Raw genomic sequence first — 15,071 nt, 5'->3', positions numbered from 1 at the left:
GATGTGAACATGAGGTGATAAATAGTGTGATTTTAAGATGTCGTTAGCTGGGGATATGACGTCTGTGCTGGTTATACAACTTATTACATAATTTCTGTTTATGTCAATAGAAGGGGGAAATGTCAATGTGCCTACTTTTACTGTCTCTATTTCAGATCGTATTGACGTTGTGAAATGAGCTCTAGATTAAAAAAAAAAAAAAAAAGCTTTACAGAAAGATTTAGTTACGACCCTGATGAGTTTAGACTCATCGTGTCAAGTGTTCACTGCATTCAAAAGGTAGACCAGGAAGTTTTTATGTTGATGTCACCCTCTGGTGCAGCCTGCTTCGAGTGAACAAGATGCATCAGTGCAGGATGCTGGGATTATTTACGCTATTCTGCCATTACTTGTAAGTGCAGCACAATCCTGTCAAGGATCTAAGAAGGCTACAAGAATTTAAGAGCTTAGATGAACTAAATTACATAGAAACTTTATTGAGGTTTTTACAAAAAATAACAATGGCATCATCCAAAAACGAACAAAAAAAAAACCTTTTTTTAAGAATATTTTGTATCTTTTCTTACAAAGCAACCGTACACACTAAACCTATCCTGTACATAAATCAGGCTTTAACTACTCAAAACTAAAATATTTACACTGAAATAATTAGAATTTTTCTGAAATTCTTTGAGTTTGTTTGGCTCAGGTCTATGCAATAGAGGCCAGGAGCATAAAAGTGTATTAAAACAGAAAAGCACTGTTAACTTTCACAACTCCTGTTTGGTTTCAAAAGGTACATTCTGCCCATTCTTCCCCATCATTCACTTCAAAAACTAGTATGCATCGATCAACATCTCGGCCACATTAACTTGAACGTTTAACAGTGGCAGCAAAATATCAATTTTTTTGGCAGATTTATATGGTCAGTGTTACAAAAATTCTGCATGCTTTAGTTCTCAGTTTGAATTGTAATCTACATTCAGCTGGATGGGGAAACATGTACAACTGTTAAGCATATTCTCAACAACTGCCTGGAAGTAACAGAAAATGTACAATTTCTGTGTTTCTCACAAACTGTTATGCATCTGGCCTCAAACTCCCCTGCTTTCAGCAGGAGTTGACAAATACACTTTGGATAATGCAGACAAGATGATTGGAGTGCAGACTATTTCAAAATATTCTGGACAATATTCTGGACAGTCTTTAGGATACATCCAAGACTTTGTGGTTTTAACAGATTTCTGAAGTATCCATTGTAAACCATGTCGCCGCCTTCTGTTTAAAGACAAGCCTCATCCTTGAAGTGGACTTCTGCTGTTTTTTTTATGCTTGATTTGTAGTATTTCAAAATACTTCTATGAGGAGCACAAACTTACATTCATAACACCAGCGACAAGCCGGTGTTTGTGGTGCCATCGGTCCTTTAGAAATTCTGCTGATACATTTTCTGTGAAAGTGCTTTGGAGTTTTCCAAGCATGTTATTCTGCAACCCCGAGTGTCCCGTTCCCTGAAAAGTGAGACTTGCTGTGGTGCAGCTGGCATCAATGCAGGGGTTGCAACAAGCGTCGCATAGCTACGCAATTACTGATTCGGAAAGTCTGGAACTTTTCTTTTTCATTAAGCCTGAATACTTTTCAGCTGTGACATTCAAATTGCATTATAATCGTAGTGTTTCCCACATAATTGCTGTCCAACATAATTGCTGTACTGTTACGGAAAGGACTAAATGAATACTAGATCTGTGGCATAGTTATTTTGCGAAGTGATGGTAAAATCTGTTTTTCCTTCTTGTCAGTCAGATTTCTTCCTGAGTCGCACTTGTTTTTATTACCAAAGCTCTTCGAAGACAGTTCCTCAGTCACCGATCAAAGACTTTTGGTTGTACCTCCGCCGTAAGATTCAGTCTTACGGCATAATATTCCCTTGGGACAGTGAGCGCGTCATCTCTGTGTGCACAAAGAAGGTTTTGAGCTCTCCTTTGCCTTTGACATTGATGATCCCTCTGCAAGAGCACATGTAGCCCAGATTATGAAGGACGTGACTTGTCTCGTCCGTCACCTAGAGGGAGAACCACATGAGTCAAGGCTGTTTTGCTCATTTTACATGACTGGATTACATTCCTCCGGAAGCATCGGGGTCTACCTCTTTTTGAGTTTTGTGAAAAGTACATTTGCATGGCACTTCTTCTGTTGCACTTTAAAGACCAGATTGGGATTATTTATTGTACAAATATGTATATACACATACAGTATCTGCATATTGTGCTTAAGTAAATTGCAAACAATATTGGTTTCATATTTACATTTGTTATTAGAGGGAAGGGAGAAGAGATCACAGTGTGTTTCACAACGTATTCATAAAACTATATGTCTACACAGCAAACTGTGCAAAAAGAGAACAATGAAATTTTCATGTTTTAAAAAAAACAGCAGCTTATGGCACAATAAAGACCACGATTCATAAGATTCATAAACAAAAATGAAAAATGTTTTCTGCGGGTTTTGAAATGAGGTAACATTGTTAAAATGAAAGAGGGGAAGCTTACCTGGAAAATTCACAGCACTTTTTTTATATTATCTCTTATCTGTAAATATCAGCAGCTATTTACCAGAAGAAAATCAGGAGGACTGCATTTGTGCTGCACTGCACAACAGATGGCTATATTGAATGTGTGCAAGCTGGGAAGTATAATGCATCTCTCCGAAGACTAGATGGTGGCAGCAGCAACATGCCGTGTGATGGAAAAACATTCCACCTTATCGGTGCCTAGACAAGATGCCAGTATAAGATTTTAAGGTGTCGGGGGATGTGGAGATGATAAGATGTCCTTTCTGCTATAAACCACACATGTGGCGGGACAAAGTCTTATCAACATGTCAGTCCTTTTTTTTTAAATGCACTAACTTTGTTAAATGTAAATGTAAATTTACTTTCAAAATTCTAACATTGGTTTTGATCCTATTTTGGAGTGCATTTTATTGCTATTTTGATTTACAGTGTTTCTGTACCATCTGGACATTTGGTTTACTCTTTTTTCAGGTTTAGATTAGTATGGAAAAATAGATCTGATCCCTAAAAATAGACAGTCTGTAAAACTATGGAATTTTAACATGGAATGTGAAGGAATCCTGTATGTAGGTGCATCTTATTACTATTAACTGTTTTTTACACCCTTATTTTCTAGAGAAACAAATGTTTAGTTTTTTTACTCCATAGCATTTTTTTTTTGACATGCTGTACATATCGTTCTACCTACAGTACAGACCAAAAGTTTGGACACAATTGTGCGTCCAAACATTGTGTCCAAAAGTTTGGACACAATTGTGTGTCCAAACCTTTGGTCTGTACTCAGTTCAGACCAAAAGTTTGGACACACCTTCTCATTGAATTCAATGAGAAGGTGTGTCCAAACTTTTGGTCTGTACTGTATGTACCTAATTTGTATGTAAAACTAAGGAATTGAAGGCAAGTTGTGATCACTTTTAAATGTGATATTTCAGACTAACATGGTACGAAAGTTAAAGATAAACGAAAGAAGCCAGTTCATGTCACTCACCTGTATTTTCCCCAGGACTCCAGTGCTTTCCATTCTGCTGGCTACATTTACTGTGTTTCCCCAGATATCATACTGTGGTTTCTGAGCTCCAATGACTCCAGCAATCACCGGACCGTGGTTAATGCCTGATTGAGAACGAGGCAAAATCAGCTCCTAAGATACATCTTAATTTATCATATTTCTCAAGAATAACAAAAATATGTATTGTTAGCTTGTATTTTTGTCACATATGCTTTATTTCTTTGTAATTTCCTGTCCAGAAAACATACATTTGGTCTGTTTTACTCTGGATCTCATCATCTTGTTTAAGTAGTATTATAGGTCTACTGAGAGTAGTTTGAAAAAAAGAAAACCCTCTGCTGTGATAAGAAACAAAGCTTTTCACAAGATTTTTTCACAACATTGGAAGCTAAGCACAGCAGAGCCCTTAATCCCCAACACTATTAGACCCTCAGCTCGAGCTTTTCATGCAAATTAAAGACTGTACCCAGATTTGTGGGAAACAGACAGCGTACACATGTAAAAAGGCATCCAACCATTGGCTTTGAAAACGTCCAGAGTAGCAAGACAAGTATTCTTTCCTCATGGGGGTTGTTAGGTCCAGTCTGGAAGCAGCAGGGATATACAGTCATCCAGTCACACACTTGCACACTGCTGAGTTAATGGAGCATCTCATGCGGAGACCTGCAAAGCCGTGTTGGAAGTAGCAAACTAAGTCTTAACTGCTCGCAGGGAGCTTGGACGTGCCTCCCTTCCCGACCAAGACCATGACTTTTTCAGAACAGTGGTGTTTAGTGTATGATCACTGCAGAGACATTAGCTATTTCGGCAGGATAGGAAGGGGGTAAAAATACTTTTCCTTGACATTTACCATTTGGTGCATTGGAGTGTACACAATAGCAAGTTTAAGTTTAAACGGATTCTTTTGAACACATCTTAGGTTGAGCAGAAAAGACAGTACTTGTAAAGCTCCCCTAACCTTTCTATATCAATCTCATCTAGAATCAATGTTATGTGATATTTTACTGGTCATGTCTGAAAAAAATGATTAAATTGCGCTGAAGTTACTATGACTTTTAGGAACAGCAGTGGGACAGAAAAAACAAATACAGGTGCAACTTAAGGAAGAACATCAAAAAGTTACTTAACCCTTACATCGACAGTGTTCTTACATCGACACTCAGGAGAACCGCAGTAGATGTCATGGTTACACAGTGTGAAGGTGGAGTGGGGGTGTCCCGTCATATTGTCAGTTCCCAAAACCACATAATAAAAAACTTGTAAAAGCACACATGGGGTCAGTGCGACCTCACTGAACCACGCACAGGGTAAAAAGCTCATGAGGTCCAAATGCCTCCCTGTCTCTTAAGACTGCGGGAGGGTTAAGTACCTAAAGTCAAACCGTAATATATTTCAAGCATTTATTCCAGTTTGTCAAAATATTACCCAAGAGCAATAAAAATCCTCAAGACGTTGGGATCTTGATTTTCATTTAGTGAGATAGAAAATTTGTTTTCACCCAAAAAAGACTCGACTGCCCCCCATACCACCTCTATGGTAAGACAATATTGTTGTTTCTTGCTACAAGAGGCTCAGCAAGAGGAAAGCGACAGTTGTAATACATTGGATTCATCGATCTGACGTGGTTCTTGAACCATTGATTACAGGTGCAGTCCATACCTTTCCTCAAAGTTCTTATTTTTAGACATTGCTGAACAATCTCAGTCCTCTCAGGGTTTTTATCCCTGTCGCTTGTGCACCTTTTTCCACCAGATTTTTTCCCCCCAATTAACTTTCCACTGTTATGGTTACACACAGTACACTGACGAGTCAGTTTCTTCAACAATTGCTCCTCCTGTCTTACCCTCCTTGTGGAGAGTGTGAATGACCGTCAGCTGGACAACTGCTGGACCAGCGGTCTTCCTGTAGAGACCATACCATTTCTGTGTTTGGAGATAAATCTTTTAATACTGGTCTTAAGTAATATTAAAACTTTTGGAGAAACTAAGCTTTTTTTCTGTTTTTTTCCCCTGTATAGTTTATAGTCATCAAATTATAATAAATGAAACACTTGAAATATATCCCCCCATGTGTATCTTTTGAGATACGTTTTGAACTGAGCTACAGAAATAAACAAACTTTTAATGTTATTTTAATTTATTGACATTTACCTCCATTTAGCCTACTTCACACAGTCTTTATTTTATTCTTTGCGATACTCACCAACTCTGAGTTTAAAGTCATTGAATGAGTGTCTGTTGATGACATCCAACTTCCCCACCAAGGCAAATGCAAACTCCACCATAGTTCCTAAGTGCATATACTGTCTGTCATCCTCCTGCAAGAAAACGCCACTTACACTATGCTTTGTACTGTAGAGCAACATGTTTAATAGCAGTCATGTAAACAACATAAGAATTAAACAGAAGTTGTCTACCTGGGTAGTGTACTCTGTCACAGACGATGTATTCAGTCCAGTAGCTGCCATATAAGTGCTGCCGATGGTCTTTATCTTCTCGACCCCACTAAATTTAGGCTTGGAAAGGAGCTGCACAAAAAAAGAAACTATGAAATATTAACAAATAAAAGAAAAAACATTTGTTCAAATCACATGATCACACCCATGAGGCATACGTTATGGAAATTCTAACCGATGCTAATTTACCTCATCAAAGTCAGCAATGATTTCATTGAGAAGCCTGAGACACTCTAATCCCTCCTTGTTGACATCAGATTCAGTGTAGAATTCTTTAAAGTCTGGGATAGAGGCAAACATGACGCACACCACCTCATAGGACTGGTGGTACAGATCCTGCAGGATAACGGATGAGTTGCACAAGTTGTCAATTTCTCTGTGTTTTGTCTGTCGGGTAAAAAGATTTTTCAAGCAAATGCACAAGTTTTTTAAGAAACATTGTGGGGGGAAAAAAAGAGAAGAACTTAATCTTAGGATGGGTTGCATAGAAGTGGTGAACAGTTTGCATGTTTGTCATGATAGAAATATATTGTACAAATAGGAAGAGAAATGCCAACCTCATTTTTCCAGTTGCGAGCCAAAAAGTGTTCTGCGACGTGTGCAGGCAGGACGTTCTCGAGCAAAACCCGGTTGAGGTTCTCCATTGTTTCTATTTCCTCACATTCTCTCTTAAACTTGTTCTTCCAGAGAAAGTCCAACCTACAGTAATATTCATTCTGTTACAAGAGGACACAGAGGTGAAGAGACTGGAGGTACAGCTGTAAAGCTTGCTTCCAGGAAGCACAGAAAAAACAAAAATCTGACATAAATGTGGACAGCAACACTGAAGACAAACAAGCACAAACAAATCAGTTTCCGTTCTGCCATTAGAAAAACAATCACAGTGGAAGCAGTAATCAATGGAGCTTTGTTTGAATGATCTGTTATCGCTTCAAAAAGTCTTTTTAATGATGTGAGGCTGAGTGTAAGGAATCCAATAAAGGACACACTCAGTGTGTGATGTTCTCTGGTCGGAATAATGTATGTAGTCAAGTCTTCTGCACTTGAAACATTTACAGCTAAATATGATGCAACAACAAGGGGCACATATTTGTAATCACAGATTGAATATTTAATTGAAAATAATAGTTTTTATAATTAAAACAGAGGAATGAGCTAAGTTCAAAACTTAATAACTGATGGTCTCTGATGGATATGGTCTCTATCCAAACTATCTAGAATATCTGATTTATTTCAATTAGTACACATTTCAGTCTATAAAGATGCAAAGCCCGCACTAATCCAAAAAGACAAAAAACGTAGTATTGACTCCAAATGGTATAAATACAAATGCTAGCCATGCTTTGAGATAAAAAAATAAATCCATCTATCATGTCTTTTACTCTTCGCAATTACGTACTATTTTGTGGTAATTTTTTACATTACCCCACATTATTCTGGTAAAAAAAAAAAAACAACAAAAAAAAACTTTGTAACATGACACATTGTGAAAATAAATAAAAGAAAAATCAGGTGGTTACTTTTGTGTAGCTCTCTGAAACCTGGTGGCATACAGTATCTTTGAAGGAAACTAAAGCCTCTAGAATCCACAGGAATGCTAATGTTCTAATGTTTTACCCAGTATTAATACATCAAACAATAAGGATACTCTGAAAGCATCCTTAGTCCCATCTCTGGTTTGAAATTTGAAATCTAGTACAGTTGATGGATCCTGGGTACGGCAGACTCTGTGACGGAGTAATTAGGCAAAAATAAGTTGTTGTGCATTGTGATGAATGATTTTCTGATTTAATTTTATGACTTGTTTGCCTGATGTTCTGGAAGAAGCTGAACAATTATGACAAACTATCCCATAGATTGTAATTAGGCAAACAACTTAATTTGTGTGTCTTAAAAAGTAAAAGGAAAAGAACCAGGGGCCTCATTAACTTTGTGCGTGGGTAATTCTGAACATTTAAATAAAAATAGTCTGACTAAGGAAAACAATGGAGTAATGCAGAAAGGGATTTAGGGAGGCAAAGCTATATTTGGAATAGGCAGCCTACGGAGCACAGAGCAGGAAGAATGGATTGAAAGAAAACGAGAAAAATGTTTTTAGACTGAAACAAGCTTAGTTGCATAAAGAAACAAGTACACACAAAAAAGGTGCAGGTGTATTTTTGGACATGTTTTGAAAGCTGTGCATCAGCTGAGCATCGGATCATTTAAATCAAATCAAAGTTTACCTGTCTAGCAAGAACTAGCAGTGTGATGAAGAAGATGAAGAGAGAGATAGAGCCCATGGTCTTCAGGTCCTTGAGAACTCCTGGTCTTTATGAGCAAAGAAAAACATTGTATTTGTTAGACCGTTTGCAGACAATGGCAAAGCTAATGAATGAAAACAGATTATTAAAGAGTGAGTGAAAAATTAAAAGAGAAAATTATGAGACTAAGCTAATTACAAGATCACAATCACCACTGACGCACTTCATGAATGGTTAGCAGACCATTTTATTTTAAGCTGTCACTCAGTCTTGACTGTCAATTCTGCTTTGCTGTGACAAGAGCTTGTTTACTATTGAGATTTTAGTGACAGCTTTCCGCTGTAATGGTGCACGGTCGCTCACCACAGCTATTTCTCAAAATCAAAACAACTCAAAACATGTGATGAAGTTCCAACAGAGCACTACTGCATCTTTATTAATGCAAACATATCTTGTATCATTTGGGAATTCCTGTTCCAATCTAACTCTCAGCTTCCCAGAAATCTTGAAAAACAGCATAGCCCAATCAGTTCACTCCTTTTTACAATATAAATGAAAAAATGTGAGCTGACTAGCAGTCAAAATCGCTAATCAGCTCATGACAAGGACACAATAACAGACAGTTGTTACTTTGGTGCATTTCAGCTAAAGTGAGGCCAAGGCTTTTATAATATGTTTTTACGCCTGGCATGTTCAATTCTAAAACCGCTTATGTGTTTGAAAAACTGAAATATAAACCACTAAAACCATAACAACTCCTATCATGTTATGTAAGAAATTGCACCATAAGTGAAAAAAGAACAACATACATGGAGTTGCACATATATGCTGAAATTGTAATGCTGAAAAACTAAAGGAACCTTAAACATGAAGGCTATTCAGAAGATAGCAAAGAAGATACATTCAACATCTACAGAAATGGGAGTTATTCAAATTTGGTTGAGTTAGGTCTTCATCAACTCCCTGGCTTTTTATGAATCATGGCATCTCTCAAGTCATATTTTCCAAAATGGGAGAATCTGTTCAAGTTTGCGCCACATTAATAAGGTAAGTCATCCGATCAATATATACATGCAAGATTAATAATTTTTTTTTTCTTTTTTAATTCTCCAGCGGGATTTCCTAAGGGACTGAACGACAAATATTGCCATATCTCATGACAATAATGTCAGCCACCTCAATATGAGAACTTCACATCCATCTTTATTCATTAGCACTCCCAGGTACTCCACTGGGCATTTTCTTTGTATTTTGATGGAATCGGGAAATTATCTACCTACTGGGTAAATGACCTATTGGGTAAATGAAGCTGCAGCATCACCCTTCTGTAAATCTGAAGCCGTACCATATGCAGCATCATCACCTGTTAAGCCAGGCTGCCACATGTATATAAAAAAAGAGAGAGATCCTGTACATTCTGCACATATATTCCAACAGAACATAAACAAGTGTCACTCAAATCCTGCTGCATTAATTCAATAATAACACAACCGCATCTCAAGCTACACTATGCAGACACTCTGTCAGCACTGATGAAGATTTGCTGACATCAACATGCTGAATAATTGAAGCAGCTCTTTGAATAATTCAGGGGGTTTCACAACTTGGGGGAACCTCCTACACTTTAGACGGAGTAATTAACTTTCATTTGTAGAAATAAATTAAATGGTGGAATTATGGTTAAGGTAATGTACCATGACAATACACCAACTTTTACACCGTTCATCCAAAGTATAGGAAACAATATACATTGTCATAACTAGTTTCATTCATAAGTAGTGCACTGTTCAGCTAGCCTTTAGAAGCAACCAATTTCCTGATGCACTCTGACACTTTAAAACGCATGAAATGAGTAAAATGGGAGTGTGATACATTCACCTATAATGAATGCCTGCAGTATGTCACTTGGTCTTAATTCCCATTTAATCACTGCAGAGAGATGCCAACGTGTGCTTGATATCCAGCTGGCGTACATAAATTGAAATTTTCACCGAGACTCAGAAGGTTTCTTCCAGAGCTTTACATTTTGTAGACGTGTTTAAACCCACCAGTCTCCAACTCACAGTACAAAACACTCAGATCAAGACTCGCCGGATCAATAATTTGGTGAAATGTTTGGTTTGCTTTTAATGTGGTTTCGCCTGATATCTACCTCTAATTTTTATGTGGTTTCTATTGCTATTAACAGAACATAATGAACCTTGTACTAGAGCCATTTCTTTCCATAATGAGGCTTATGTAATGAGGTGTGCAACAGACAGAAGTTTGTTGCTTTGCCTGCTAATGATTCCCTCACATACATTCCTTCCACCTACCTGTCAAGGCTTTCAGTCTTGTACAGGAATCTGCTATATTCATCCAGCAGAGAGGCATGTGTTTGTAGAATAATAATGTTGTAGATCACCACTGCGGTCAACATTATAATCATCTTCAGCACATAGTTTATCCTCAGAAACACCGAGCAAGAGATCAGGCCCAGGATGCAACTGTAAATTAAATACTGAACAGCACAGAGGGTTTGACGGACAGAGATGGAGATTAATTCCAGCATAATGAAAATAATGAAAGCAAGAAATAGGGAAACAATGACCATTATTCTCATAAAAATTGATTTGTACACACTTACAGGGAGGTAATAATTGTTTTTGCCCGAGAAGTGTATGAGCTGCCCAGTAGGGTAAAGCAGAGTTTCATTAGAGGAGTTGTAAAGCAAAACTGGAGGTGATATGTCGTCTTCCAAAAAGAACTAGATGAAAATCAAACATTAAAAATATATTATTGCTTCCTTGCAAAAGTTTTTAAAAAAATAACAGACAATAAAACAGTTCATCTGTGTGCTTTTCTCGTCAGTATGTGTATAAGAAGAACAAGCCAGAATTAAGACTCGCAGGACGAAAATACAATCTTGTTAGAGGCCAATTGTGACAACCATTCACTGATGTCCATCAATGGGAACCTGCAGGATAAAACAAGGATTGCTGTCCCACTGAGCAAAGGGTAGATAATTTGGTTCATCCGCCCTGAGCGTCTGACCCGTGTCAGACGCAAAACACGATTATAATCTCTGGAATCGATTTGTGTGAAGGCCTAACCCAGGGTCTTGACACCATGCTTTATCACACAGCCAGCCCCGTCTCACGCCTCAGGCTACTGCTTCCCCCTTCATCTCAGACTTTATGTATTTGTCTCTAGTCTCCATAAAAATAAAACACAATCAGACACACCTATAAATTAATGAGCAATGAACAATAAACGTGCTATATATTGTCTTCTTATCAGTGTTGGAAAATAAGGCCAATGTGGATAGGGGGAGTGAAAATATAGTACTCATGAATATATATTTTTAAAGGGAAATGTGCTTATTTTTTAAAAAGCTATAACAACAAAATCTGTCTATTTAAATCACGCATAAAACATTAATTCCATTCCGCTCTAATATTATTTGAGTCACACAAAAAAAGAGCGATGTGTTTAAGACTGGTGCTTCATAGGGTGTGAAGTCTACAAGGTGTAACTTCTTTGTTAGAGCAGTACCTGCACATAAAAGCTTACCATGTTGATGACTGCCATTATGAGTATTAGAGCAGTGGTTGTCATGGTGAGAGTGATGCGAGGCCAAGGCTTGTTGGCAATAATAACTGATGACCTCAGCAGCCACATCCAAGAAGTAGATGCACTTTTATTGCAGTGCTGTAGGCAAACACAAATACAAGACGGGATCAAGGGTTGGCACGCTGCAGGACTTCACAGCCAAGAACAGAAGACCCCACATGCATCACAGGGATCAAAACACTTAAAGCACAGATCAAACACAACTTGTAGTTTTAAAAGTTACGGTAAATAGTGCAAGCTATACATGTGGATGAGAAAAACAACAGACTATTATTTACTGTTTTAAGTGTGAAATATAATACAATTCTTTTCACTGAATCTGATGCAAATGCTTCAGCAGCACCAATCCAAACATTTTAAGAGACCCATAGCTTCAGAGGGCTTTTCAAGTAATTCTACCCTGCATCCTTTTTCAAGAGAAGTGGAAACTGTGGCACATGCGATTCCACGATGAAACAAAATTCAAAATCAGCAAATAGTGATTTGAATATCAACAGAATTCCCTCCTCTTTTTTTTTTTTTTTTTTTTTTTGACCAGGCTGTTTGTATGTGAGAATGCTTTTTTGGGAGAAATTTCAACACTTCTTACTGCTACAGCCACTTTATAGCTTTCGCTGAACAGCCATAAGGGTTTTATTGTCTCTATATAATGTTTATTGCTAAGCTTTTTACCCATGGAATGAAACCATGTGTTTCTATCTTTTACAATCAATTGATTTACTTTTTTAACAACACTGTGAACTGCAGCTTAGTGTGATTTATTGTGGAACAGTGAGAAATCTTTTTTTCATAGGTTTGAGTAGTTCAAGGATGTACATCACATTCCAACATGCCAATAATTGCACAATTCATTACGTAGCAGACTGGTAATAACTTAAAATGTAGACCAGGTAGATGGCTTTTTGACTTCAGTGCTAAATTACACAAAATGCATCAACTACACAGCAAAGAGCCATAACATTAAAACCATGTTCCCAATAATGTGTTGGTCCCTATTTTGCTGCCAAAATAGCCCTAAAGTGTTGAGGCGTTAACCCATTAGATCAAATGTTTGCTGTGGTATCTGGTAGAAGACCTTCAGCACAAGATCCCTTATGTCCTGTAAATCACAAGCTGGACCCTCGATGGGCTGAACTTGTTTCTCCAGCTCAACTAAGTAAAGACAACAATGGTTGGCTACAGGCTCAGATCGTCCTGTGTTTAATTTCCAAAGGAAATAGTGAAACAAGATTGTTAGTCCTGCTACTGATGTCCAAAAACCATTTACACCTCAAAGAATGAGACGGCAGGTAACTGAACCGGATAATACAGAATGTTGACTGGAAACCATTAAAGAATAGTCACTTACTGGCACTAACATAAACCAGGGAGTAACACAGTTTTATTGACTATTTCAATAGTTATTAAAGATCAATGCTATTAGAGGAGATGATTCTTCTTCTAACAAGCAGTGTTTTTTCCTCTTCAGCGCTTTGTAGGCATGTCAAAGCCTACCTACATGTTTGTTTTAACTGAACACAGAAAAGTGACGTCACTCACCAATAGGTGTCCAATGAAACATATGAAGATGATCAAGGAGAGGATGAGGAAGGCCATTCCAAATGATATTCCTAAAACAGCCGTTCTGAAAAAGAAAAATACAGAAGTTAGCTCTGTAATGACATAGACTAATAAACGTTATATAACAAATTAAAGGTCACTCACTTTGGCAGAACCAAGATCTGCACGACAAAAATGCAGAAGAAGATCAAACAAGCGCAGGTGACGTAGTATTTAAAGGCAGGCAAGGTTGTTGCTCTGTACTAAAAAGACAACAGAAAACAAAATTAAAAACTCATTGTGTCAACAATTGTTTATCTTTTTGAGCAGCTTTTCAACTGTGTACTCAGATATCATTTTTGCAGTGACATTTTAGGCTAAATGCAGATAAATGTAACAAAAAGGGACAATTTTTGATGCATTATGTAATTGATTTCACCCAGGCAGGGGCTGATCCCCGTTTACCTCTTTCTCCAAGGATCTGTTGTGAAAAAACAGTGATATTCTTTGAATGTCCTCAGACTTGAGCCACTGTCTAGGAAAAAAAGCCACACAAAATGCAGTTAGGCATAAAAAATAACTGGACAGAACAGAAAAGAGCCTAAAAGTAAATTTTCATATAATTGATCCTTAAAAGAATTACTGTATATTCTATATTCCGAGTTCGTTCACATTTTCCGTTTCAAATTTTCATTTCTTTCATATTCAAATTTTAGTTGACATTTTTTTCTTGATCATATTCTGGACATTTGAAAACACAGCATTTGCCTTGAAAGTATGCAGGATCCATTATCTGTACAAGTACATCTAATAAAATTTTAGTATTTTAGTAAAAAGTTCCATGTTTTGTGTCACTCATTTCAGAATCAGAGACAAATCAAGCACAGCAACACCACTTTGGCAGAGTAGTCAGGTGCCAAGTCTTTTCTTTGGCACTGCAGCGGTCTCTGTACACCTGCTCTGCCACTGAGCCACCTGGTGATGCAGGGCAGCCACTAAGTCCTGCTGAAAAATAAAATCAGTATCTCTATAAAGGCTGTCTGGAGAAGGAAGCATTACATTCTCTAAAGTTTCCTGGTAGATGACTGCACTGACTGTGAACTTTAGGGAAAACAGAGAATATCAGCAAGAGCGGATGACATGGCACCTCAACTGGCCCAGTGTCAAACTAAAGCTCAGATATGGGAAATCTAAAGTAGAGGATGTCACTTAAAAACAGTCCACATTACTAAAAAGCATACTTATCAAGACCTATAATATGATAAAAGCAAAGTCCATATTTTTCTAGAAGGTGTAGAAACCCTGGATATAACTCTGAAAAGAACGTTTTACGATTATAAAGTGTTCAATGAAAGTAGGGTTTTCAAAAACTCTTACTTTTGCGAATTTATTCCATCAAACGTCCTGATCATCCGTTCATTGAATTCCTCTTCAAACCGTTTCTTCTGAGATTTTGTCCTGTACAGGGAAACAGAAAGTTCCAGGAAGAAAATATATTTTAAGCCATCACCGTCTGTGACAACGAGGCCTTTAATGGAAATGTAGTCAACGGGCGCCTTGGCATAAATATTTATCTGATAAAAGGGTAGCTTATACCTTTCCGATCTCCTCTGGAAATGATACTGCCCCTTCGGCACGTCCTTAAAACAAAGCAAGAGAGGG

General features: G+C 37.6%; 1 protein-coding gene across 2 annotated transcripts in view; it reads right to left on the bottom strand.

Moving 5' to 3' along the window:
- Positions 1 to 456: 456 nt before the first annotated feature.
- Positions 457 to 15,071, bottom strand: part of adcy2a (adenylate cyclase 2a) — a 33,501-nt gene continuing 18,886 nt past the window's right edge. Inside the window, exons 11-25 of one of the 2 annotated variants that reach the window (XM_032558386.1) lie at positions 15,006 to 15,049; positions 14,787 to 14,867; positions 13,875 to 13,944; positions 13,575 to 13,672; positions 13,410 to 13,494; positions 11,811 to 11,948; positions 10,885 to 11,004; positions 10,574 to 10,758; positions 8,241 to 8,325; positions 6,573 to 6,731; positions 6,205 to 6,402; positions 5,977 to 6,087; positions 5,763 to 5,877; positions 3,540 to 3,664; positions 457 to 2,041 (exon numbers count right to left, since the gene is read on the bottom strand). In XM_032558386.1, the coding sequence (XP_032414277.1) occupies positions 1,889 to 2,041; positions 3,540 to 3,664; positions 5,763 to 5,877; positions 5,977 to 6,087; positions 6,205 to 6,402; positions 6,573 to 6,731; positions 8,241 to 8,325; positions 10,574 to 10,758; positions 10,885 to 11,004; positions 11,811 to 11,948; positions 13,410 to 13,494; positions 13,575 to 13,672; positions 13,875 to 13,944; positions 14,787 to 14,867; positions 15,006 to 15,049 (1,767 nt within the window). In that variant the 3' untranslated portion in view covers positions 457 to 1,888. The remainder of the gene's footprint in view (positions 2,042 to 3,539; positions 3,665 to 5,762; positions 5,878 to 5,976; positions 6,088 to 6,204; positions 6,403 to 6,572; positions 6,732 to 8,240; positions 8,326 to 10,573; positions 10,759 to 10,884; positions 11,005 to 11,810; positions 11,949 to 13,409; positions 13,495 to 13,574; positions 13,673 to 13,874; positions 13,945 to 14,786; positions 14,868 to 15,005; positions 15,050 to 15,071) is intronic. The other variant, XM_032558387.1, reaches the window with a different exon arrangement.

This window comes from Xiphophorus hellerii, chromosome 3, assembly GCF_003331165.1.
Source record: "Xiphophorus hellerii strain 12219 chromosome 3, Xiphophorus_hellerii-4.1, whole genome shotgun sequence".
In the NCBI taxonomy this organism is placed as follows: Eukaryota; Metazoa; Chordata; class Actinopteri; order Cyprinodontiformes; family Poeciliidae; genus Xiphophorus; species Xiphophorus hellerii.
This window is presented reverse-complemented; position numbering and strand designations above follow the sequence as displayed.